The sequence below is a fragment of the Mus pahari genome, chromosome 1 (assembly GCF_900095145.1).
Source record: "Mus pahari chromosome 1, PAHARI_EIJ_v1.1, whole genome shotgun sequence".
Classification (NCBI taxonomy): domain Eukaryota; kingdom Metazoa; phylum Chordata; class Mammalia; order Rodentia; family Muridae; genus Mus; species Mus pahari.
The window spans coordinates 3840126-3863178 of NC_034590.1; the positions used below are offsets into that span (position 1 = coordinate 3840126).

General features: G+C 50.7%; 3 protein-coding genes across 4 annotated transcripts in view; all 3 read right to left on the reverse strand.

Annotated features, from left to right (window-relative positions):
- Mag (myelin associated glycoprotein) overlaps nucleotides 1-4340 on the reverse strand; it is a 15809-nt gene extending 11469 nt beyond the window's left edge. For both annotated transcript variants that reach the window (XM_021198246.1, XM_021198273.1), the window contains exons 1-5: nucleotides 4238-4340; nucleotides 3702-3754; nucleotides 2255-2310; nucleotides 1290-1362; nucleotides 800-1168 (exon numbers count right to left, since the gene is read on the reverse strand). In XM_021198246.1, coding sequence (XP_021053905.1) covers nucleotides 800-1168; nucleotides 1290-1335 — 415 coding nt within the window. In that variant the 5' untranslated portion in view covers nucleotides 1336-1362; nucleotides 2255-2310; nucleotides 3702-3754; nucleotides 4238-4340. The remainder of the gene's footprint in view (nucleotides 1-799; nucleotides 1169-1289; nucleotides 1363-2254; nucleotides 2311-3701; nucleotides 3755-4237) is intronic.
- A 7781-nt stretch (nucleotides 4341-12121) lies between these two features.
- On the reverse strand, nucleotides 12122-13612 carry Hamp (hepcidin antimicrobial peptide). The gene is made up of 3 exons (XM_021217457.2): nucleotides 13464-13612; nucleotides 12424-12483; nucleotides 12122-12340 (listed from the first exon to the last, which is right to left on the reverse strand). Exons 1-3 carry the CDS (start codon nucleotides 13548-13550, stop codon nucleotides 12236-12238), a joined length of 252 nt encoding a protein of 83 aa, XP_021073116.1. The 5' UTR covers nucleotides 13551-13612; the 3' UTR covers nucleotides 12122-12235.
- A 1346-nt stretch (nucleotides 13613-14958) lies between these two features.
- Nucleotides 14959-23053, reverse strand: part of Usf2 (upstream transcription factor 2, c-fos interacting) — a 12187-nt gene continuing 4092 nt past the window's right edge. The window contains exons 8-10 of the mRNA XM_021212454.2: nucleotides 15920-16014; nucleotides 15705-15833; nucleotides 14959-15623 (exon numbers count right to left, since the gene is read on the reverse strand). Coding sequence (XP_021068113.1) covers nucleotides 15534-15623; nucleotides 15705-15833; nucleotides 15920-16014 — 314 coding nt within the window. The 3' untranslated portion in view covers nucleotides 14959-15533. The remainder of the gene's footprint in view (nucleotides 15624-15704; nucleotides 15834-15919; nucleotides 16015-23053) is intronic.

The window sequence follows — 23053 nt, forward strand, 5'->3', positions numbered from 1 at the left end:
GAGAGAGAGAGAGAGAGAGAGAGAGAGAGAGAGAGAGAGAGAGAGAGAGAGAGAGAGAAACATATAAGTGTGTGTATGTACAGGTGAGCATGTGCATGTCCTGAGGAGGTCAGAGGACAACCTGCAGGAGTTGGTTCTCCCACCATTTCTACCATGTGAGTTTCAGTTATTAGATCTGGGTTGTCAAGTTATTAGATCTTGGGGGCAAGCACCATTACCCACTGAGCCATTTCAGTGATGCCCCCACCCCACCCCCTCTGTCTTATTAGGAGCACAACCATGCAAGGCAAGTGCAAGAACTCAGCTGTCAGCCCCGAACTTCTAGTGTTGGTTTCTACTGCAAACAGTGTGCCTGCACAGGAGGGGTCCTGTCTCTACCAGCCAGAGCTCAGATCTGGTGTTACACACAGCTCCCAGCCTTAAAACCATTCACCTGCTGGCTGTGTGTGGCAAACAAAGGACCAGAAAACTTAATCAAGGTACCCAAAGTCACCCAACTAAAGCAGGCATCTTGACGACTCATCCCTGATCCCAGCCCTCTCCATCTTTAGCGCTAGATGACTCTAGAATAATAAGGATGATCTCAGAGGGCAGTCGGACCACTTAGGGCTCACTTTGTTTATGTCTGTCATTCATATGGCCCACATGGGTACTAGGGTTTGCACCCAGCTAAACTGGCCTTTTCTGGGTCTGTCATCCAGAGCTGGTGGCCCAGGTGCTGAGGACACCCATAGGACCCTCCCTCTCAGCACTGCTGTAGCCCCTTGGAGCCCACCCAACCCTGAGGGACCCGACTCACTGACGATGTCCAGGACGCTGTGCTCTGAGAAGGTGTACTGGTTGTAGCCACCCAGGTCGCCTCGGAAATAGTATTTGCCTCCCAGCTCGGGGCTCAGTGTGCTGAGAAGCAGGGTACAGTTTCGCAGGCCCAGGTCTCCCAAAAGGCGGCTTCGGCCCTGGAAACTCTCATGGACCACTTGCGTTCGGGACTTGAAGACCACCGGTGGGTAGTTCTTTGGGTAGGGACTATTGAAATACCAGACGCCATGTACCACAGCCGGTCTAAGCTCATCGGGGAAGTCGAAACGGCAGGGAATGGACACACACGTGCCCTCGAAGGCTGAGATGGTCGAGGGCATCCAGGCACCCCAGTGGCCCCCTCGAGAAGCTGTAGATGGGCGGGAGCACAGAAGCTGAGGGATAGAGCCCACCCCATCATCTCCAGCAGTTCCCATTGTGGGCCACTGGCCTGGAATGTGGGGGCTGGGACACATCTCCCCAGCAATTACCTGAAATCATTATCCAAAACAGCGGCAGGGTGGTGAGGAATATCATCTTGTCCAGCAAATGAGTGAGCTAGGACTGGAGAGGGACAAGAGCAGGTTTTTAGAAGACCACAGGAGTTGTGGGGGGTGGGGGTTGTGTAGGGGTGGGGGGAAGGAGAGATGGTTCAGTGGTTAAGAGCACTGACTGCTCTTCCAGTGGTCCTGAGTTCAATTCCCAGCAACCACATGGTGGCTCACAACCATTTGTGATGAGATCTGATGCCCTCTTCTGGTGCGTCTGAAGACAGCTACAGTGTACTTACATACATGAAATAAATAAATAAATCTTTAGAAGACCACAGGAGGTGGGGGACACTGGGCCAAGGTTAGCTGCTGTCATTTATAAATGCCAGGCTTCGGTATGTCATTCTGCTCATTCTGCAATGACCCCACATTCCATCAGTCAGAACTGGGTGCTACAAGCCAGGCACAGTCCCCAGGCTTGAAACCAGTCACCCGGGGAAGTTAAGTAAGCTTCTGAAAGTCACCCAGCTCAGACACGGGCCGGGACTCCTCATCCCAGACCCCAGTTCTCCCCTGCCTGTAGCTGCAGATATCTCTAGAGTAATAGATGTCACTGTTCTTCAGCTAGATGGTTTAGGGATGTTTGTCTTGTGTCTGTCATTTTTGTGTCTCAAGTGAGCACTGGGGTTACAACTCTGATGTCATTGAGATAGGTAGGTGAGATTAACTGTGTGCATCTAAAGTCCAGAGGGTGCATAGCTTGCCCAAGGTCACATAGCTGGTCTGCAGACTTAGCAGCCAACCTGCACTGTCGCTGCATGACCCTGGCAGGGTAGTAGTGATCTAAATAAGCATTCCTGCTTCTCCATCTCTCAGAGAGTGCTAGGCGAAGGCAGAAGCAACTCTCCTCCTGAGGTAGGAATCGGTTATTCGGATAAGGGAAACAGTGGTATCTCAGCACTCACCGCAGTCTCCTTGAGCTGGGGATGTCTCCTGATTCCAGCTGAAGTGGCCTTTCAACCTAGAACACAAGTCAGTCAGGGGTTAGGGGGTGAAAGCCCACCACCCTGCTCTTCCATGTATACTATGGGCGGTGTCCGTGTTGTAAGAGCATCCCCGTAGTCTCTGGTACCCATGGATACCCAGGATGCTCCCACACAGTTTCAAAGATACTGTACCACCACAACAACACCCCACGCCCCAGCTGGGACGTGGGAGAGCCATGGGGAAGGAAGGGAATGGTAACTTTGAGATGAGGGGAACAGTGAGTGGTGAGTCCATAAGCAGATGAGGCCTGGGGGTGGCAGGCAGTCAGGGACCCAGCGTCATCAATGACTGGGTTTCACAACATCAGCATTCCCAGCGTGCCGTGTGAATTCCTGCCGCCCTCTCCCACCCGCAGCAGGCTCGGCGTGTCCCCACCCTCACCAGAGGCCAGTAGCCAATACAAAAGAGCCCTGTTCCTTTGGGGGTGTGGGTGCCCCATCCTAGGGACCTCCTAGGGGTAGGTAGAGTGTGAGTGAGATTGGTTGCTCCTGACTGGGCTCTGCAAGGGGCCAGGAGAAGCCAGAGGCGATGGCCCCTTGGCCCCCGTTGCCCTGTGGGTCGATCTGGACTAGAGCCAGGATTTTGAAGTAGCTGCTTTTCCTGGCCTTGGCTGCCCTCTTCCCACAGATGCGGACGCATGCCCAGAAACATGCAAACGCTAGTAGGAAATGTGACAGCCAGCAAGAGCAGACTTACAGGATGGAGATCTGGAGACCCATGAGAACACATCCCTACCCTGAGACCCCTGTGTCTACAGAGAAGCATCCTGGTTCAGGCCATGCGGAGAGACCACTTGACTGCCCTCAGTCTTGGACATGCACACCTGGGTAGTCATGTCTCCAGCTGTCCTGCTCGAAAGTGTGCAAGTCACAAGAACCTGCGTATGCAGAAAGCTCTACCCAGACACATCTGTGGGCACAGGGCAGCTGTGGCCCTAGCATCTGTGACTGGAAGGAACGGGAGATACCCAGAGGTAAGGACCAATGAACTCAGCACAAGCAGATGGGTGATGCAGTCATGCACAGGGTGCATTCTCCTCTGGGGAAAATTCTGATCTTGCGATGTGGGCCTAAGCAATCTCAGCTAGGACAACAGGAAAAAAAGCTCTCTAAAGGACCGCAGGCTATTATCTGCAAGACAAACAGACCCCCTATCCATCATTAGCTTTCCATTGGAGAAGCTGGGAGCAGTGACCGCATACTTGTCACCCCCAGACTTGGGAAGGGGGGGCAGGAGGATCCAAAGTCCAAAATCAGCCTTGGTCACATTGACAAGTTGGAGGTTAGTCTGAGCTATGAGCGGCCCTACTTCAGCAAACAAAAACAAATCCAAGGAAGGGGTGGGGATAGGGAAAAGCACACCTACCAGGTCTCTTCCGTGAACTGCAATGAGGAGCTGAGGAACGCTGACACGGGAGACTGCACAGGGGAGGAGGATACACACACTGTCACCCTCAATGTGTGCCAGGTGTTCACAGCCTGCTGGCCTCACCCACATCCACGTGGTGGATCCCGGTGTCCGATGGCTCTGTCCCTTCCCCTTCTCCCCCAATCCAGATCACCGTCCCATCTCTCCCAATTTTGCAAACCCCAGGGGAGCTGGCCTTGCAGAAGTTCCCACCATTGACGAGGTAGGTCCAGGAATGAGGTCCCCTTGTCCTTTCTTTCTGTCTCAAGGCCTCATTGCTGTCTCTGTCCCCACCACTGCCTCCACTAAGATCTTTGGTTGGTTTGGAAGCCCATTCCAAAGCAATACCCTGCCCTGTTCGAAGCAGGTGGCCCTCCGGTTCACGGTGGCCCTCCTCTGCTTGCTGGTGTACCTGGCCTTGCACACACCCTGATGTCCAGCGCTCCCGATCCCTGGGGGTCTTTCACCCTAGCCCTCTCTGCTTCAGTACTCACTTGGATGATCTGGTTTCTGCACCCTCTGCTCTGCTGGCCGGGCTTACAGTCCCTTGGGCTCCCAGGGTCTAGGCCCCCACTTGCCAGCCCCTCCTCTGCCCCCCGGGTGCCAGGGGCCGCCTGCCTCCAGGGCCCAGCTCCTCCCTGCCCCCGGGGGAGGGGGGCACAAAGGGGCCCTTGTCACCATAGGGCTAGGGCTGGGACCGGGCAGCCTGATTCCCGGGTCCTACTAGCTGCTTCCTAGAGAAGATGGGGGTCTGCCTTGCTCCTCCCCTTCCTCCATTAATATACACCCTAATTTGGGGGTTGAGGAGGGAGGAGTGGCCTCATCTTTCTCAAAGCTCCAGGCTAAAAGGTGGAACCTGTTGTCCTCAAGGAATTAATTGGTGGCAACACTGTGACCTTGGTCCCAAGAGACTGGAAGACACTGGTTGCCAGGAAGAGGAAACACATCCTCTCCTAGTTCTGCTCCAGAGTCACCTCCACCGTGCTGAGAATCACTGCCCCCCCCCCCATGCTTTCCTTCCTGGTCTGTTTTCTCCTTGACACTTCTTGTCCCCAAAAATGACATTAGCTGCTGTCTCCTTGAGATCACGACCTTCCCTTGGTGAGGACAAGGGCTCTGTCTATTGTTCTGAGTCTGTCTCCACCTGTTAAACAGAAAATAAGTACTCATGTCTATTCTTCTAATGTCCTGTGTCACCTTGGCACTCAGAGATGTCATTCTTAACTCTCATTCCTGGAAAGCTGTCCTCACGCCATCCTGCCGACCCTAGCCTACTCCTCCAGAAGCAGAGCCAGCGGTTCCCCCTCTTTAAAAAAAATTACATTTATTGATTTATGTCTTTTAGATTTATTTATGCTATGTGTATGGGTGTTTTGCCTGCATGCTTGTCTGTGCACCACTTTTGGACCTGATGCTCACGGAGGCCAGACAAGGGCATCAGATGCCCTGGACCTGGAGTTACAGAGGGTTGTGAGCCACCATGTAAGTGCTGGGACTTGAACCCAGGTCCTGTGAGAGAGCAGTCAGTGCTTTTACTTACTGGGCATGGCATCTCTCCAGCTCCATCTTTCTTTCTCATTTGCCCTCTTGCCCTCTTCCTTCCTTCCTTCCTTCCTTCCTTCCTTCCTTCCTTCCTTCCTTCTCTCTCTCTCTCTCTCTCTCTCTCTCTCTCTCTCTCTCTCTCTCTCTCTCTGACTTTGCAAATGTACCTTAGTTCTTTCCTTTCACCTTGGTGGTCCCAGGAGTCTAACCCAGTCATCAGGCTTGGCATTGATACTGTTACTCACTGAACCATTTTGCTGGCCCACTCCAAGCCCCCCCCCCTTTTTTGTTCTGTTACTCTCTTTAGACTGACCTCCAGCTCACTATGCAGCTCAGGCTAGCCTTGAATACAGCATGCCTAAGTCTCCACAGGGCTGATGTTACAGATGGGTGCCACCACGTGTGGTCCCTGCCCTTCCATTTAGAAACTGTCCTTTCTTTCTATAGAACTCAACATGACTGAAGCTGGCCACCCTGCCCTTGGGGATTCTGTCTTGTCCCTGCCTAATATTACATCTAGCTTGGAGCTCTGAGAGAGCGCTTCCCACAGAAGCCTGCCTGGGTATTTGCTTGGGATCTTTAAAGCTAGGCTTTTGTGCACACAGGGCCACAGTGATTTTCTGAGCTGGGTGAGGACTCTCTGGGTGGAATCCATAGTCATCCTGAATCAGGCACGGGCTTTGCAAGGTGGACAAGGTGTTTGTTAGAGGGGAAACAGCAGTTTCGTGGCCCTGCAGAGGCCAAAGCAGAGGTTGGGGGTCGGGGAGTCTTTTATTCCAGGAGTGAGGGCAGGGAAATCCCTTAGACTGGGGACTGGATCCGGAGTCAGGAAGACTGGGGCTGGGGAGCAGTGACACCCCCCACCTCAGGCTTCATGATGTCAGACTCTGCCCGTGCCTTTCCCAGTCTGAGACAATGGTCCATTGAAAGTGGGGTGGGGCTTGAAAGCCTGGGTTCCGGGGGAGAGAGGGACCTGGTGCCTGGGCTTTGAGGGTGAACGGGAAGATTCTGAGGTGCCCTGTGCCACAGATGTCCAACCACACCGGTCTCGCTGAGCTGGTGGTCCTGGTGTGGAGTGGGTACTATGTCAGTTCCAGGTGTGAGCTAGAGGCAGTCCCTGGAGAGGGGAAACAGGGGCAGGTGAGTCCCACTGAGAGTCTGTGGCTGAGCCAGGGGATTAGGAGGGGCCTCCATAAGGGTGGCTCAGAGGGACTGAGAGCCAGAAAGGGGCTGGGTAAGAGGGGCTACCTGTTACACAAATCAGCTGATGCCTTCAAGAAAGTAGGTATTCGATCTGCAAGGGCTGGGGGCTGAGGGCTGGGGACAAATGTCCAAACTAGAATGCATTACGTCACATCCTTTCAGGCTTCAATTTTAATTTCAGAATCAAGTAGCAGCAGGGCTACTTCCTTTTGTGCTTCCAGGAGATGATCTACTCCTGCCCCTCCCCCCATGCCCTCAACCTTGGACTTGGACATTTGAATATTTGCACTTTGTTCTCCCCGGATCTGCTTTTGTTCAAATCTCCCCCTTTTACCAAGACATCAACCATATTGGATTGGGACCCATCATAATGACTTCATCGAAGCTGTTACCCTCGGTAAAGACTTACCACCAAAGCCAGACGCGGTGGCACACACCTGTAATCCCAGCACTTGGGGGGTGGAGACAGGAGGATCAGATCAAGGTCATCCTCTTTTACATTGGACCTGTCTTATCCCCTACTCTCTCAAAAAAGATCCCATCTGTAACTAAGGTACATTCTGGGCTTTATGACATCAGTATATAAATGTGGTCATAGAAATTTTGTATAATGTAATGATTTTTGCTTGTTAGCCCAATTTTATCCAAAATAGCATCAAACTAGAGCAAACATCTCCAGATAGTATGGTCCTGTTAGTCACTTTCTCCCTTAACCCTGTCTTGGGCCAGGGCCTGGGTCTTGGCCACCCCAGAGTTGCTCTGTTGCTCCTAATCAGGACTGACTGTTTCATGTCAAGGTCACCACAGTGTGGTTCTCAGGTCAGCAGCAGCAGCAGCAGCAGCAGCAGCAGCAGCAGCAGCAGCAGCAGCAGCAGCAGCAGCACTTTGTCCTGGAGCAAGTTCAAAGGCCTGGGATTATAGCTCATTTGGTAGAATGCTTGCCTAGTATGCATAAAACCCAGTGTTCTCACCCCAGCACCACATATACCAGATATAATGTCACATGTATATAATCTAGCACTCAGAAGGTAGAGACAAGAGAGAGGGAGGGTCAGAAGTCCAAGATGGCCTTCACCCACATAGTCAGAGTTCAGCCTTGGCTAATAGAGACTTTGACTCAGAAAAGAGAGGCAAAGAATGGAGAGAGAGCGATTAAGAGTGGTGTGTGTGTGTGTGTGTGTGTGTGTGTGTGTGTGTGTGTGTGTAGTGCTTAAGAGAATGTAACACTCTTCCACAGAATTCCAGTTCAGTCCCTAGTGCCCACGTTAGTCAGTTCACAACTTCCTGTAGCTCCAGCTCCAGAGGACCCAGTCCCTTCTTCTGCTCTCTGAAGGCGCCTTCACACATGCAGCAGATGCTCATACAAACGCACATGGGAATACAAATGAAAAAGAAAGCCGGGCCGGTGGTGGTGCACACCTTTAACCCCAGCACTTGGGAGGCAGAGGCAGGCAGATTTCTGAGTTTGAGGCCAGCCTGGTCTACAGAGTGAGTTCCAGGACAGCCAGGGCTGCACAGTGTACATAGCGAGTCCCAGGCTGGCCAGGGCTACAGACTGAGGCCTTTTCTCAGAACCAACAACTTCTGCCTAGCCCATCTGCTGAGTGGGAAGCTCTGGGGTGTGGCTCAGCAGTATACTTTTGAATAGGTTTGTATAAGGTCCACTTTTTTTTTTTTTCTTGAGACAAGGTTTCTCTGTGTAGCCCTGGCTGTCCTGGAACTCACTCTGTAGACCAGGCTGGCCTCAAACTCAGAAATCTGCCTGCCTTTGCCTCCCAAGTGCTGGGATTAAAGGCGTGCGCCACCACTGCCCGGCTTTTTTTTTTTTTTAAGATTCACTCTTGATACACACCAAAGTTGTTGTTTTGGTTTTGTTTGTTTGTTTCAAGACATGGTTTCTCTGTGTAGCTCTGGCAGGCCTAGAACTCACTCTGAAGACCATGCTGGCCTGGAACTCTGAGACCCACCCACCTCTGCCTCTTGAATGCTTAGATCAAAGGTGTGCACCACCACCACCCTGGCTTGAACACTAAAACTTTAATCCCTCTGCTTCACAGCATCAGTTCTAGGACCTTCTGGAGAACTGTGTCCAAAAGTGAGAGAGGAATTTCTGTAGCTATTCAGTGTGATCAGTAGTGCTATATAGTGGTCACTTCTGCCGATGTGACAGAATACCCCTAACAGCAGCTAACTGGAGGAAGGATATGTTTTAGCTTATGGTCTCAGATGTTCCTGTGAATGGTTGGTGACCACCATCAATCTCAGACGACCAGGAACCTCCAAAGGCATGCCTCCACTGACCTACTTCCTTTTTCTTTCTTTTCTTTTCTTTTCTTTTCTTTTCTTTTCTTTTCTTTTCTTTTCTTTTCTTTTCTTTTCTTCTCTTTCCTTTCCTTTCCTTTCCTTTTCTTTTCTTTTCCTTTTCTTTTTGAGACAGTGAGGGAGATGGTTCATTGTACACAAGCCATACTCGGCCACAAGTGAGAAGAGAACTAATCCAGAATGCTGTAGGCGCAGGGCAGAGGGCCAGCGAGGCTGTTTTAGCTGTGAGGAAGGCAGTCAGTCTCTCGGGTGGTCTCTGCAAGGACAGCGATGATGTCTCAGATCCACTGAGACTTACTACCGACAGTAGCAGAGGGTCCAAAAACCTGAAGCAGCCCCTGGCCTTCAGCATCCCGGTCTTAGCATCCCTTACCCCTGCTCCTCCAGCCTTCGCGGGTGCACAAGCTAATCTCCCTCTGCCTTATCTTTTTTCTCTTGCGATTCAGCCTGCACATTGGCTTCTTCCTGCACTATGCCCTCTTGGCAGAGGAGTTTCAAAGGAGATGGCTTCAGACCCTCTGGAGCTGGAGTTAGAGGTGGCTGTGAGAGACCTGATCTGGATGCTGGAAGCCCAACTCCAGACCTCTGCAAGAACAGTACATGCTCTTAACTGCCAGGTCATTTCTCCAGCCCCCAGCAAGTTCCAGGACAGCTAGGGCTACAGTGAAACTGTTTGCAAAACAAAACAAGGAGTGAGAGAGACCTTGCCTCTCCCTTGTCTGTACTGATTGTTAACATTTAGGGGGCATCTGTCAGTTTTTAAAACAAGTCTACATTCTTCTCCTTGACTGAGTTCAACAGGCCGAAGCACCCGGCAGTGCTGTGGAGAGCTAAGCTATCCATAGCAGGATCCTCTCCCTGCCCCTTGTCTTCATTCAAGACCCCCCCCCCCCAACTTGCTTCCGGCCCTTGTCTCCTACAACTCCCCAACTGCTTGAGTCTTAAGAAAAAGGACCTTTCAGTGGGTTGGTTGAGCAAACAGCAGATCTAGCTAATATGGTGACCCGAATTCACCCAGGGGTGACTGGCTTCTATGGATCACCTTCATTCTGAAATACTCAAGTCATATCCTAAAACTGTAGGTGAGGGGAGAGGGACTTCTGAAGAGTGTGAAAGGGAAAGCCAGGGGGCGGAGCAAGTCAGGGGGCGGAGCAAGCCAGGGGGGCTGAGCTCTTCATGAGCTCCAATGTTTTCCAGAACAGGGGTTGTGCTATGTGTGTGTGTCTTCGCCATGTAATCAGGGGCTATGACTTCATTGTCGGCGTTGGGGGAGGGTTTGCTTCTGCCGTACTGTGTATGCTCCTTGTCTCTGGACTCAACCCTAACAGCCTTATGATCAGCACCTCTGGTTTGACAGTGCCCCATCAAGTCCATGTTTGTTACATTAAACAAAGCCACCAAGAGAAACCAGGGAGTTTCAAGGTTGTAAAATAGTAGGCGGGGCTGGGGTAGGCGGGGCTGGGGTCTTTGTTCTTTTCAGCTTCCTCTGATGACCAGCCTCTGATATAAAAGGTCGTGGTGGGTGAGGTAGCTGCTGGCCTCTAGCTTGGTTAAGTTGGTCCTACAGATGGACTTTTTGAATTCTAGTTGGTCTGAGGCAGGAGGATTGCATCAAGTTTTAAAAAGCCAGCCTGGGCTACATGTAGAGGGAGACCCTGTCTCCAACATAAACCAGGGATAAAGATACACTGATAGAGGTGGTAAAGCGGGTGCTAGAAATCAAGAGGCCCTGGACGTGTGTTGAAGCACTGCACGAAAGCTACAATCCCAGAACTCAAGAGGTAGAGGCAGGAGGATCAGAAGTTCAAGGTCATCCTTGGCTTCTTAGAGAGTGCAAGTCCAGGTTAGACTACATAAGACCCTGTCTACAATAAATAAATAGATAGACAGATAGACAGATAGATAGATAGATAGATAGATAGATAGATAGATAGATAGATAGATCTCTCTTTGCTCAGGGTGTACGTCAGTTGTGTAAGTATCTGGCTGTTCTATGTGAGGTCTGTTTTGGATTACTCAGTCCTTGGGGGAGAGAAGAGCACTTGATAAAAGAACTCATTATTGTCATTGCTACTGGTTTGGACTGCCATACCTAGCTTAGTTGCCAATATTTAAAGTACTAGTATATCTCACAAAAAGGCTTTCCAGACTGTCTTGACAAAATCAGACGTCCTTCTTTGCATGCCTCTGAACATGGCGACCAGCTCCCAGGTGTCATGTATTTAGACGATTATATCCCTTCCAGATCCAACAGAGGCCAACAAGTGACCAATGTCCTTTCTCATCATTAGGGCTGTTGAAATTGTAGAAGCTGGGACGATAGTGAGTTGTGTACCTATGTCCCTATTAAAAGTAGAGCAATGAGGCTGAAGGAAGGCGCGGTGTGTGAAGTACTTGCCCTGCAGGCTGAACGCTAGCATCCACATCGCGAGCTGCCGCGACAGAGACAGAAGGATCCTAGAGTCACGGCTAGACAGTTTATGGGGAATTAGCTCCAGGTTCAGGGAGAGACCCTGTCTCAAAAAACAAAATGCGCATGCGCGCGCGCGCACACACACACACACACACACACACACACACACACAGAATAAAAAATTAAAAAAACGGAAAGAAAAAAATCGATGGCAGATACAGCACACACCTTTAATTCCAAGACTTAGGAGGCAGAGGCAGATGATCTCTGAGTTTGACAAAGCAAGTTTCATATCAGCTGGGGCTACTCTGGCTGTTCCATGTGCTCACAATCACACACAAACACACACAAGAACATGCACATGCACGCGTGCACATGCGCGTGTGTACACACACACACACACACACACACAGAGGCACGCACACACACACACACACACATTTAAAAATACATTTAAGAAGAAAGACAGAAAAAGACTAAGGAAAGTCTTTTCAAGTTTCTTTTTTTAAAAAGATTTTATTTATTTGATGTATATGAGTACACTGTAACTGTCTTCAGACACACCAGAATTGGATTCCAGTACAGCTGGTTGTGAGCCACCATGTGGTTGCTGGGATTTGAACTCAGGACCTCAGGAAGAGCAGTCGGTGCTCTTAACCGCTGAGCCATCTCTCCAGCCCTTCTCCTCAAGTTTCTTTCTGGGTTGCTACATAAACTCCAGATCTTTTGAAGTAGGAAGCAAAGTGAAGAACAGACAAGAAATGCTCTTACCCAGCATTCTAGTTGCCTCATTGTACATAGACCTGCAAACCCAGCTTAATGTCTGTCCTTGGCAGGGCTTACAACAAGTCCGTATCTTTGACAAGAAAAAAAAAGGTAAAAAACCCAGACACCATGGTTTGAAAATAAAATCATCTTTATTTCAAGGTCATTGCTGGGGAGGGCAGGAATAAATAAGTGGGGCTGAGGAGCGGCAGGGGTGTTGAGAGGTCAGGATGTGGCTCTAGGCTCTCTATGTTTTGCAACAGAAACCACAGAAGGGATTGTTACAGCATCTACAGCAGAAGATGCAGATGGGGAAGTTGGTGTCTCGCTTCCTTCTCTTCTGCATCAGGAGCTGTGTAAAGAAAGAGAGGTAAGCAGCCTCGCCTGGGCCTGGGAGAGGCTGGGGATCAGGGAGGGAGTCTCAGATGCTCTTACCACACTGTCGGCCCTGCTTTCTTCCCTGTGCAAAGGCTTCAGCCCTGTAGTCTGTCTCATCTGTGGAAGCAGAAGAGGTACTGAGTATTGTGGAATCCCCAGCATAGCTTTCTGACTTGTCTCCGGCAGCATCTTCCCCAGAGATTTAGGGACTGTGCTTAAATAGAATTCCTAGAAGGGACCCTACTGCCCTGTCTCCCCTCACCATTCCTTGGAGGTTCCTAAAAGCACCTGCTTTCTTTGCTCTTGCACATTCGGGACAGTTTTCCCTGCATCTTAACTCTTATAACCAGGTCCCCACATAGCACAATGACTTATAGCACCATCAGCTGGATTGTGGCTTTCCAGGCCAGATTATCATCTGCACAGCTGTCCACAAAGCTTGGCACAGCAGAACCTCTATAGCCCTTTATTTCCAACACCGGCTTCACTTATCAGCTCCTACAGTCCCCAGGGGTCTTGTGATTGCCTTGAGTGCCTATGTGTACCATATGCATGCGTGGTGCTGACTCCCATCTAGGGCAGAAGGCATCAGATACCCTGGAGCTAGGTTGAGGTGTTCAGGATGGTTGTGAGCCACCACATGGGTGCTGGGAACTGACCTAGGTCCTCTGCACAAGCATCAAATGTTCTTAACGGCTAAGCCATCCCTCCAGCTCCTTCTGTGTCATTTTCTTATAGAATACTTTGCCTGGCTGTCAGCCTCTTAGCCCCACCTCTGATTCTTCCTCATGAGAGTTTCTCTGCCCATTGTTTTTTGTACTATCCACAGTAAGTCTTTATTAAATAGTCACTTAAAGGCTGCTTAAGGAATGGGGTGGGACAGCCCGAGGAACACTTTGTCTGGCTCCTACAATGTTCCTCCTGTTCATTTTCCACAGTAGGACACCTGTGCAGCCTCCCAGCTCTTCCACTAAGGACCACCCTCGTCCTTGTCAGCAGCTGCCATGACGCCTGAGCCGTTCTAAATACTCAGTGGTGAGCAGCTCCTGCCTTCCTGGGACCTGGCTCTCCCACCACAATGGGTCTGGGGTGCTCACCTGATGCTGGAGATAGGAGGTGCTGCTCAGGCTGGCAAGGAGGAGAAGCAGGAGACAGGCAGCCTGGGTCCGAGTGCTGAGTGCCATCGTGCCTTCCGTCCTGCTGTGCAGTCTAAGGACTTGTGTGGTGGTTGTCTAGGAGCCAGTCCCAGTCCTTTTTATGGGACTAGTGGGAGGGTCACCTGAGCCTCCCCCACCCCCCTTTTGCCCTGACTCATTTCCAAGAAGATAGTGGCGCCAAACAGGCGGGAGAGATAAGCGGGAACAGTGACAGGGGACAGGGTTGTGTCACCCTCAGCCAGCAGAGGCGCATCCAGAGGGTGGGGCAGACAGAGCCATGGACACAAGCCTCCAGCCAGCCACCTGTGATGTCACCCTGTGCCCACTCACTTTTGTGTTAGCAGCTGGTGCTGCTTGGCCTCTAAGTGGCTGCCTGCTTCCTCCTGGGCTCTACTGGTGTCTACTAAAAGTTGCCTTCCAGTCACTGACTGCAGGGGTCTGGCTTGATGATCTGTTCCTCAAATGGTTTCCCTCTAAACACAGGGGACACAGTATTGTGTGAGACTTGGCTTAGCAGGAACAGACTATGCCCCCCACCCAGCTCCAAGTGCAGTGGGATTATGCCAGAACCTCTCCATGTCACATTGGACCACATATACCACAGAGATTGGTACATAGCCTACACCAGGGCTTTTATAGCTAGTTCTTGGGGTACTAATAAAGCCTGTGTGGTGCTGTTCCTATTACCTGGACCCCTTGGTGTACGCAGCCTGAGATACTATCAAACTTTGACTCCAGAGAAAAGCTACACAGGGAACATCCAGAGTCAGTTCTGCCCAGAACCTGGGAATGCTTCTACCGCTCTGCCGCTGCTCACTGGGGCTCTTCATTTGTTCCACATGCTTCCTCAAAGATGGCTTTAGGAAGTGGTAAGGCCAAAGACAGGGTTCTTAAGACACCAGAGGCCAACAGGAGTACTTCGGTTGAGGCAAGGTACAAAGTGCAGCAAAGGGAACCTGACAGGCAGGCCTCGATCCTGGGAATGGTGAGCCAGTCTCTTGGGGACATGACGGTATTCCCCGACCCGCCATGCATCACTGTGGCTGCTCAGGACAGGTTTCATCATCAGCCAAGGGCCACAAGGGTCACAGTACAGGCGCCAGAGCTACAATTTGAGGCGACAGACTGCCGGGCCAAACCTGGCTTTCTGGCCATCTGCCCTCTCTTGGGGGTGGGGGGCTCAAGGCCAGCCTTCATCATTGGCTGGTACAGAGGGAGGGCTTCAGCCCCAGAGCCCAGGGATACTCCAGCTTCCCCTCTTAACACCAGGGGTATGTCCTTGACCTCAGCTCCCATACCCCTAATCTGCACCCTAGGGCCTCAGTTAATGCCCCCAGCTGTTGTCACACAGTCACTGTATAACTGTAACTTAGACCTCAGGGAGACCCTAGGACTCCTACCCAACCCCATGCCCAATACGGACACACAGACAAACAAGGCGGGGCCACACTGGCCAGTTTATTGCAGTTAAATACCTCTCTCTCTATTTTTTTGTCCATTTTCCATAAAGAAAATTAAAACACACACACGCGCATACACACATACACACACACACATACCCACACACCCAGAGGGGAGCAGGGATCCAGAAACAAGAGGGGTGGGGGGCATGGCCTCCCTGCAAAGGTCCAGGCCCCAGGGAAGGCCCCCATCCCCAAAGCTCCCTCCTTCCCATGAGCACCCTGTCTCAATACCTCTAGAGACCAAGGAGGCAGCGGGCAGCGGGGCCTCTGTCCTCCTCCCCTGCCCCTCCTGATGAGCCCACTATAAGTGATGGGCTGGTGAGGACCGAGAAGGGAGGCTGACGGACAGATGGGCAGGTGGGCATCGTTTCCGCATGGAGGAGGGTAGTGGGCAATGTATCAACAGAAATGCATTATGTCTCCTTGTTTTTGTTAAAAATCTACTATAAAAAAACGCAGCTTGGGGAGGGGCATCTCCCTCTCTGTGCTAAGGGCTGGGGGAGGGGCAGCAGAGGCCGACAGCAGCTGAAGGGTGAGCCGGAGGGCATCACTGCCGGGTGCTCTCGCCCACCATTTCCAGGTTGTGCTGCTGTAGCTGGGCTCGAAGCAGGGCGTTCTCGTTCTTCAGCTCCTCGATCTGCAGGCACCACAGGGGACACGGGAGCCAGGGTTAGGCCTTGGCACACTGGGCCCCCGTGGATTCCAGGCCTGTACCCACCTGCTGCCTGAGGAGCTCATTGTCCATCTGCAGCCGCTCTGCCTCCTTGAAGGTCTCCTGCATGCGCTGGTTGGTCTGGCGTAGCTCCCGGATGTAATCGCAAGCCTTGGACAGGATGCCTCCTTTACTCTGGAGTGGAGGGCAGACAAGAGTCAGGAGGACACTACAGCTCAGCTCCTGTGCCCGACTTTCTGGAAGGGACTGAGGACACTCACCGCTCCTGTCTTGCTGTTGTCTGCATGACAATCTGGAATGATTTTTGAAAGCTGGACGATCCAGTTGTTGATCTTGTCCCTCCTTCTCCTCTCCACTGCAGGACAACGGTAAAATCAGGGCTCTGTGGACAGACTCACTGAAACTAGGGTGGCACAGGATGCCCAGTCACGGCACTGAGTGAGGCCCAAGGCTGCTGTCTCCTCATGGGCCACACTGCTTCCTGAGGAGCCCAGTCAAGCGGCAACCCGCAAGTGCCATGCTGTCAGGACAGAAAGCCACGAGGACGGCTGCAGAGTCACACCATACACTGAAAATGCAGGTTGGGACTCGTATTTTGGGGGTGGTACTATGTCACCCCTTATGCAAGATCCAGCACCCCCATGGGTCCTGTAACCCTTATGTCTCATTCTCTATGGCAGTATAGTAAGTGCTCTCTCTCTCTCTCTCTCTCTCTCTCTCTCTCTCTCTCTCTCTCTCTCTCTCTCTCTCTTATTCAGTGATGGGAAGGAAGTCCACACTCTACCAACTGAGCTCCATCTCAGCTCCTTTTCATCTTTAATGTGGAAATCTGACCATGGCTTGCCCCTGTTTAAAATCCTCCTCCACAGCCTTGGCAAGCTACACTCTCTAGACAAGAGCTATGCCCCTGAGCCCCTGCCCCTGGGGACCTCACCTCGCCCAGGAATGTGAACACCATACCTTAGAGGCCATACATCTCACTGTTAGCTATGCTGAGTGACAACTGTCTGGCAGACAGCTGTGCTTCCCTCTGGCCTGTTGTATGCTCAGGAGGCCTGCCAGAGCCACCTGACTTGGAGCCAGTTCCACAGCTCGCTGTAGCAAGGCTTCCCAGCCCTTCATCAGCTCCAGGGCACAGTCCTCCTACTGCTGGGATACACAGGATACCCCAAATCTCATAGCCCTCCATCCTCTTGTCAGGAGGGCTGCAATGACTGGCTACATCTGTGGGGGAGCTGAGCCCAGAGCCTGATGGGCTGTGGGAAACGGCAAGGGGCATTTCCTAATGAGGGTGGCAAGAGTGGAAAACGGGCCCAGCCTTAAGTGAGAGGGGTGGGTGAGGGCAGTCCCCTCTCTCTTCAGAACTGACCTCATATCTTGCCCATTCCCTTAAGGGACTTCATGGTCTGGGAACAGGTGGAGCCTATTGCCTCTGCTTGGTCACTCTGTCAGGCGCCTCCCAATTTGGCCTCAGTGACTTCATTTTTCCCTCTAACCTTGTTCTTTTCACAGCAATGATTCTTTCTGTGCAATCTTTCCAATGCCCTGCCAACAACTTGACCATGCTGAATTCCTAAGTGCTGGGGTATGTCTCCACTAAGCTCTGGGCTAGTTCACTCATGTCACCACCAAGTGTGGTACCATCCTTTGGGAACTTGGTGGAGGACTGCAGCAGCAAAGTTGAGTCTAACCAAGGCCTAGAAGCAAACCCACGGTGGTCCCTGGCTGGCTGCTCTATCTCTAGGGTTCTACAGGGCTCTCTGAGTACTTCCCCACCCTTCTACAGTCCTCTCTTCTAGAGCTTGGGCCCCAGGCACAACCTTCTTCTGACAGACACACCTCAACCCTCAGGCTAAGAGTAGATGTGCAAGGCAGAGCTCCTTTTGTACATTTAATTTTGCAAAATATAAAGGTGTGTGGCTGCGTCCAGTGGACTCAATCCTGGCTGTCCTGGCTGGTGCTCATGATACCACTGTGAAGTGAGTGATATGCATAGGGACCCTGTGCCTACAGTACAGGTACCCAAAGAAGGACAGGATGAAGCAATACTTTCTGGATACAGCCCACAATCAGATGAATTCCCAGAGAGACTAAGAAATACTTGGGTTTGTGAGAGAAGAGACCCTAGGCAGATGGAAAGTAAGATCAAGACCACACATAATAAACACTTGTGGGGTGTGTGTGTGTGTGTGTGTGTGTGTGTGTGTAAGCTGTCCATAGCCTGTGTCCAGGTGGTAACATTGTTAGGTCCCTGACCATTAGGACACATTGGGCTAGCAGAAGACCAGTTAGACCACAGAAGCCCTGGAGTTAGATAAAAGCACTTAAAACATTTCTCACAGCACACACCTTCAATCCCAGCACTCAGGAGGCAGAGGCAGGCAGACCTCTGTGAGTTTGAGACCAGTCTGGTCTACAGAGTGAGTTCTAAAATAGCCAAGGCCACATAGAAAAACTGTCTCAAAAACAAACAAGCAAACAAACAAACAAACAACCCCCCACACCTCATAGCACAACCTGCCAGGACCAAAGGAAGAGCAGGACCAGGAGACATTAGCATGCCTCTCTCCACCACCAAGAAAAGCAAGAAAATAGGAGGCTGGGACCCCCTGGCTACCTCAGCCTGTAGAGGAGAGCCCCTTTCACAGCAGCAGGCACCACCCACCATGGTTCACACGGCACCTTCTCCAGGCTGGTCCTCCCACAGAGCCCAGGTTAAGTTTCATACTCTCAAATAACTGGAACCATATCTGCTGTTCTGACTACAAGAACTGAGAAATCAAACAAAAATGAGACCCAGAGCTCTACAAATTTCTGCAAATTGGGCAACATGCTTTCTGAACAACCTAGGGTCAAAGAGAAAAATCATAGAACTGGAAAATATTTTGATATAAATGATAATAAAAGCATTTATATCAAATGTCATGAAGCTGAAAAGCTTCTGTAAGACCAACAAATCTGTCAACTGGACAAAACGGCAGTGTACAGATTGGCAAAGGATTTTCACCGACCCTACATCTGACTGAAACTAAAGAAATTAGACGTCAACAAACCAAATAAACCAATCATGAAATGAAGTACAGAGCTAAACAGAGAATTCTCAACAGAGGAATCTCGAGTGGCTGAGAAGCACTTAAAGAAATGTTCAACATCCTTAGTCATCTGGGAAACGCAAGTCAAAATGACCCTGAGATTCCACCTCATACCAGTCAGAATGGCTAAGATCCAAAACTTGAGGAACAGCACATGCTGGTGAAATGTGAAGCAAGGGGAACACTCCTCCATTGATGTTGGGAGTGAAACTTGTGCAACCACTTTGGAAATCAATTTGGCAGTTTCTTAGAAAACTGGGAATAATTCTACCTCAAGGCACAGCTATCCCACTCCTGGGCATATTCCCAAAAGATGCTCTACTATACCACAGGGACACTTACTCACATATGTTCACAGCAGCTTTATTTGCAATAGCCAGAAACTGGAAACAACCTAGATGTCCCTCAACTGAAGAGTGGACAAAGGAAATGTGGTACTTCTACACAATGGAATACAGCTACTGAAAACAAAGACATTATGAATTTTGCAGACAATGGATGAAACTTGAGATCATCATCCTGAGTGAGGTCACCCAGAGTCAGAAAGACATGCACGGTATGCACTCACTGATAAGTGACGTTAGCCATGACGTGCAGGATAACCAAGCTATGATCCGTAGACCAGAAGAAACTGGGTAATAAGGAGGTCCCAAGGGAGGATGAATCTCACTCACATGGGGAAATGAGATGGTCACTGGAGGTGGATGGAAAGAGAGAACTGGGTAGGAGAGGGGACAAGGAGGCAGTCAGGTGTGGGGAGAGGAGTGGGCCGGTGAGGGCTGGGAGCGAGAATGGGAATCATTGGGAAAATGCAGGGCATCTATGGGGTGACTCTAGTTGAGATTCCTACCAGAGAGGGATGTAGAGGCGAAAGGGCCACTTCCTGTAGCCAGGCAGGACTTCCAGAAGAGGCAGGGGGACATCAATCTATCTATAAAGCCTTTAACCCAAAATTTGTCCTGCCTACAAGATGTGCAGGGATCAGCACTTGGGAGGCAGAGGCAGGCAGATTTCTGAGTTCGAGGCCAGCCTGGTCTACAGAGTGAGTTCCAGGACAGCCAGGGCTACACAGAGAATTTACAAAAAAAAAAAAAAAAAAAAAAAAAAAAAAATGTGCAGGGATAAAGATGAAGCAGAGACTGAGGGAACAGTCATCCAATGATTCAATGATTGCCCCGACTTGAGACCCATCCCATGTGAGAGAGCCAACCTCCGACACTATTAATAATACTCTTATGCTTGCAGACAGGGGCCTAGCATAATTGTCTCCTGAGAGACTTCACCCAGAAGTGGATGGAGGCAGATACAGAGAGCCACACTCATCAGGCAGAGCTCGGGGAGTCTTGTGGAAGAGTAGGGGATAGAAGTGAGCAAGTCAGAAGGGTCAAGGGTACCACAAGACTCAGAGTCAACTGACCTGGGACCATGGGAGTTCAGAGCCTAGGCTACAAACTAGTGAGCATGAATCTAGATACATTTGTGGCAAATGTGCAATTTGGTCTTGGGCCCCCTAACAAGTGTGTGTGTGTGTGTGTGTGTGTGTATGGGGGCTGGGGAGATGCTATCTTGGTCTCTGTTTCCTGCCTTTGGGTCCCTTCCCCCTACTTGAACTGCCTAGTTGGGCCTCAAGGAGAGAGGATGTATCTAGTCCTGCTGGGATTAGATGCCCCAGGGTGTGGTGGTATCCAAGGAGGGGCAATATGTGTGTGTGTGTGTGTGTGTGTGTCTATGTGTGTGTGTGATCTGCCAAGGGGGATCTGGGAGCAAAGGAGGGAGGGGGACCATGGTCTAGATATAAAATGAATATAAATAATAATTTATTACAAGAAAAAAAGAGAGAGAATCAAATTAGAAAAACAACCAAAATGAAAAAAACAAAACAGAACAAAAAAAAACCTGTTTGTCCAAATGGGCCAGAAGTCTACAGTCAGAAGTCTGTAGCCATGGTTTTGCATCAGGAAAAGGTTTGTTCATTTGTTTTTTCTTTAAGACAGGTTCTTACTATGCAGTCCAGCTGGATTCTGCCCCAGCTTCACCAGAGCTTAGATTACAAGAGTATACCATGATATTCATCTTTTAAAAGAAAGATTTAGTAATCCCAGCTACTAGGCAGTCGGAAGCAGGAGGCTTCTAAGTACAAGATCAGTTTGGACAAACCGTGAGACTTTAGGGATATCGTTGCTGGCAGGGCAGAGCACTTAGCACACTCCAGGCCCTAGGTTATAGTCCCAGCGCCATAAACAAAGAACTGGAAACAAAACAAACCACAAGGACCACCATAAATGAAGAACCCAAGTAGGACCCTATTACAGTGAAAAATCAATAAAATAGAAAGAGCTATCCAGCCCAGCATTCCAAGTCAGATTTCATGGCAAGACCTGCATTCCTGCCACCATTAACAACCTCCTTTGCTCCCCAGACACCCCTTTCATTCAGGCTCCCGACAGGTCCCTTGATACAAATGTGCACAGCTTCCTCAGGCCCCTGCTGGTGCCCTCTGGAACCCACCCCTACAGAGAAGCCACATGGAAACTCTTGTTAGCACAGAGCCCTGGGAAGGAAAGGGTGGAGCTCTGAAAGTCACCCTGCCTCATTTTTGGCAGGGAGTATTCTCGGGGCCTCTCAGGAAGGCAGGACAACACAGGTATGAGAAGTCTTATGGTCAGCTAGACATGCGAGATTCTGAGTGGCAATTTCAGATGACCAGGAAGTAAAAACTGCATCTTTTGGACCGGACCAAGCCCCAAAAGGATGGGAAGAGGCAACTATCACCTTTCTGGGTAAAAGGAATCAAAGACTCTGGTGCTGGGGATGAGTGTTAGGGGCGTGACAACTAGAGCTTCAGTGCACCTGTGGCCGGTGCTTACAATAAAAGAAAAGGAACTCAGGCCAGGCCTTAAGAAACCCCCCATGCAGCTTCTCAGTTCTGAGACCCTCTCTGTAAAGACAGTCCAGGGGCCTCTCCGGTGACCCCAGGCTCAGCCTGGAAAGCCTGTGAAGAATACCAGGTTGTTGTAGGAATGGGAGGGAGGGACAAACAAGGAACATTCCCAAAGGTGGAGGTGGGGTGAGGTTAACCGTCACAGCAGATGTTTGGAGCTCAGACTGGAAAGGAAGCCAGCAGATTTGGCAATAAGGGTGTCACAGGTGACCTTCAATGGGGCCAGCCTGGTAGGCTACAGGCAGGTGGAGGTTCAAACCTTCTACAGGTTAGATGCCAGAGGGCTGGACTGAGAGGCGAGGTTATGGGTGAAAAACAATCCAGGGTGAGGCACAGTGACCCTTCCCAGCCTGCTAGCCAGGCTGCCAAAGCCTGAGGCCACTCCGTGGGCAGCTGCAGTCAGGGCAGGGGCCTTGTGAAAAGAAAACTGAGGGTTGTGTTAATATCACTTTACATCAGACAACACAGCTGCAAAGATGGAAAACCAGACCTGAGTTGGGTAGAGGAGCTGTCACAGCCTGAATAACTCACTAGAGAACCATCAAACTGTCCCCAAATCACATCCAAAACTACCTCAAGTCGTTTACCCAGTTTACCTTTTTCCCTCAAGGCCACCTGACCTAGGTATTGGGCCTCAACCTAGCAGATACCCCCCGAATCTGGCTCCTTATGCCCATCCTCTGAATCCTGACACTTTAAACCAGGTCTCTCCCTTCCCAGATGTCATCTCTAATACAGGACTTCTTGGGTTTTGGTTCCCTATCATCTTATTCTGCATCCACACACAGACCCCATGAAGGTTTCCCCGTGGTCAGACTACATTCCCAGGATCAGGAAAACCAATTAGGGAAGAGCTCCTAGAAACCCTGCGTGAGCAAGCCTGGTAGGTTTCCCCTCAGCACTAGGACCTTCCTCTTTCCCTTCCCCATTCTGCTCTTCCTCAAATTTAAAAGTGTCTGTGTCTGCCCCTGGCCTAGACACTTGTCTGTGCTGTTCCCAGATCCCCGAGAGAGGCCTCTGAAGCTCATGCTGACAACTCTGCACCACTTGCTTAGCTTCCTCTCCTCCAGTGCTCCGGCATGCTGGGGGCACATGGCAATGTGTGCAGCTTGTCTCCTACCAAGGAGTGCTGAGAGCCCAGACCTTGTCTCACTGTGTACTTGAGGTCTAGATGGAGGCTAGTATGGGTATGTACTTCTTGGCTGAAAGTCTGAACTTGCCACTTAGAACAGCAGTGCCAGGGCTGGTGAGATGGCTCAGTGGGTAAGAGCACCCGACTGTTCTTCCGAAGGTCCAGAGTTCAAATCCCAGCAACCACATGGTGGCTCATAACCATCCGTAACAAGATCTGATGCCCTCTT

Bases quoted from the DNA above. Each gene is read 5' to 3' on its own strand.
- Hamp (XM_021217457.2), bottom strand. From the start codon at position 13,550: ATGGCACTCAGCACTCGGACCCAGGCTGCCTGTCTCCTGCTTCTCCTC. The intron at 12,484-13,463 runs GTGAGCACCCCA...CTGCTTCCACAG, and splicing joins CCTCCTATCTCCAGCATCAG to ATGAGACAGACTACAGGGCT. The intron at 12,341-12,423 runs GTAAGAGCATCT...TTCTTTACACAG, and splicing joins AAAGCAGGGCCGACAGTGTG to CTCCTGATGCAGAAGAGAAG.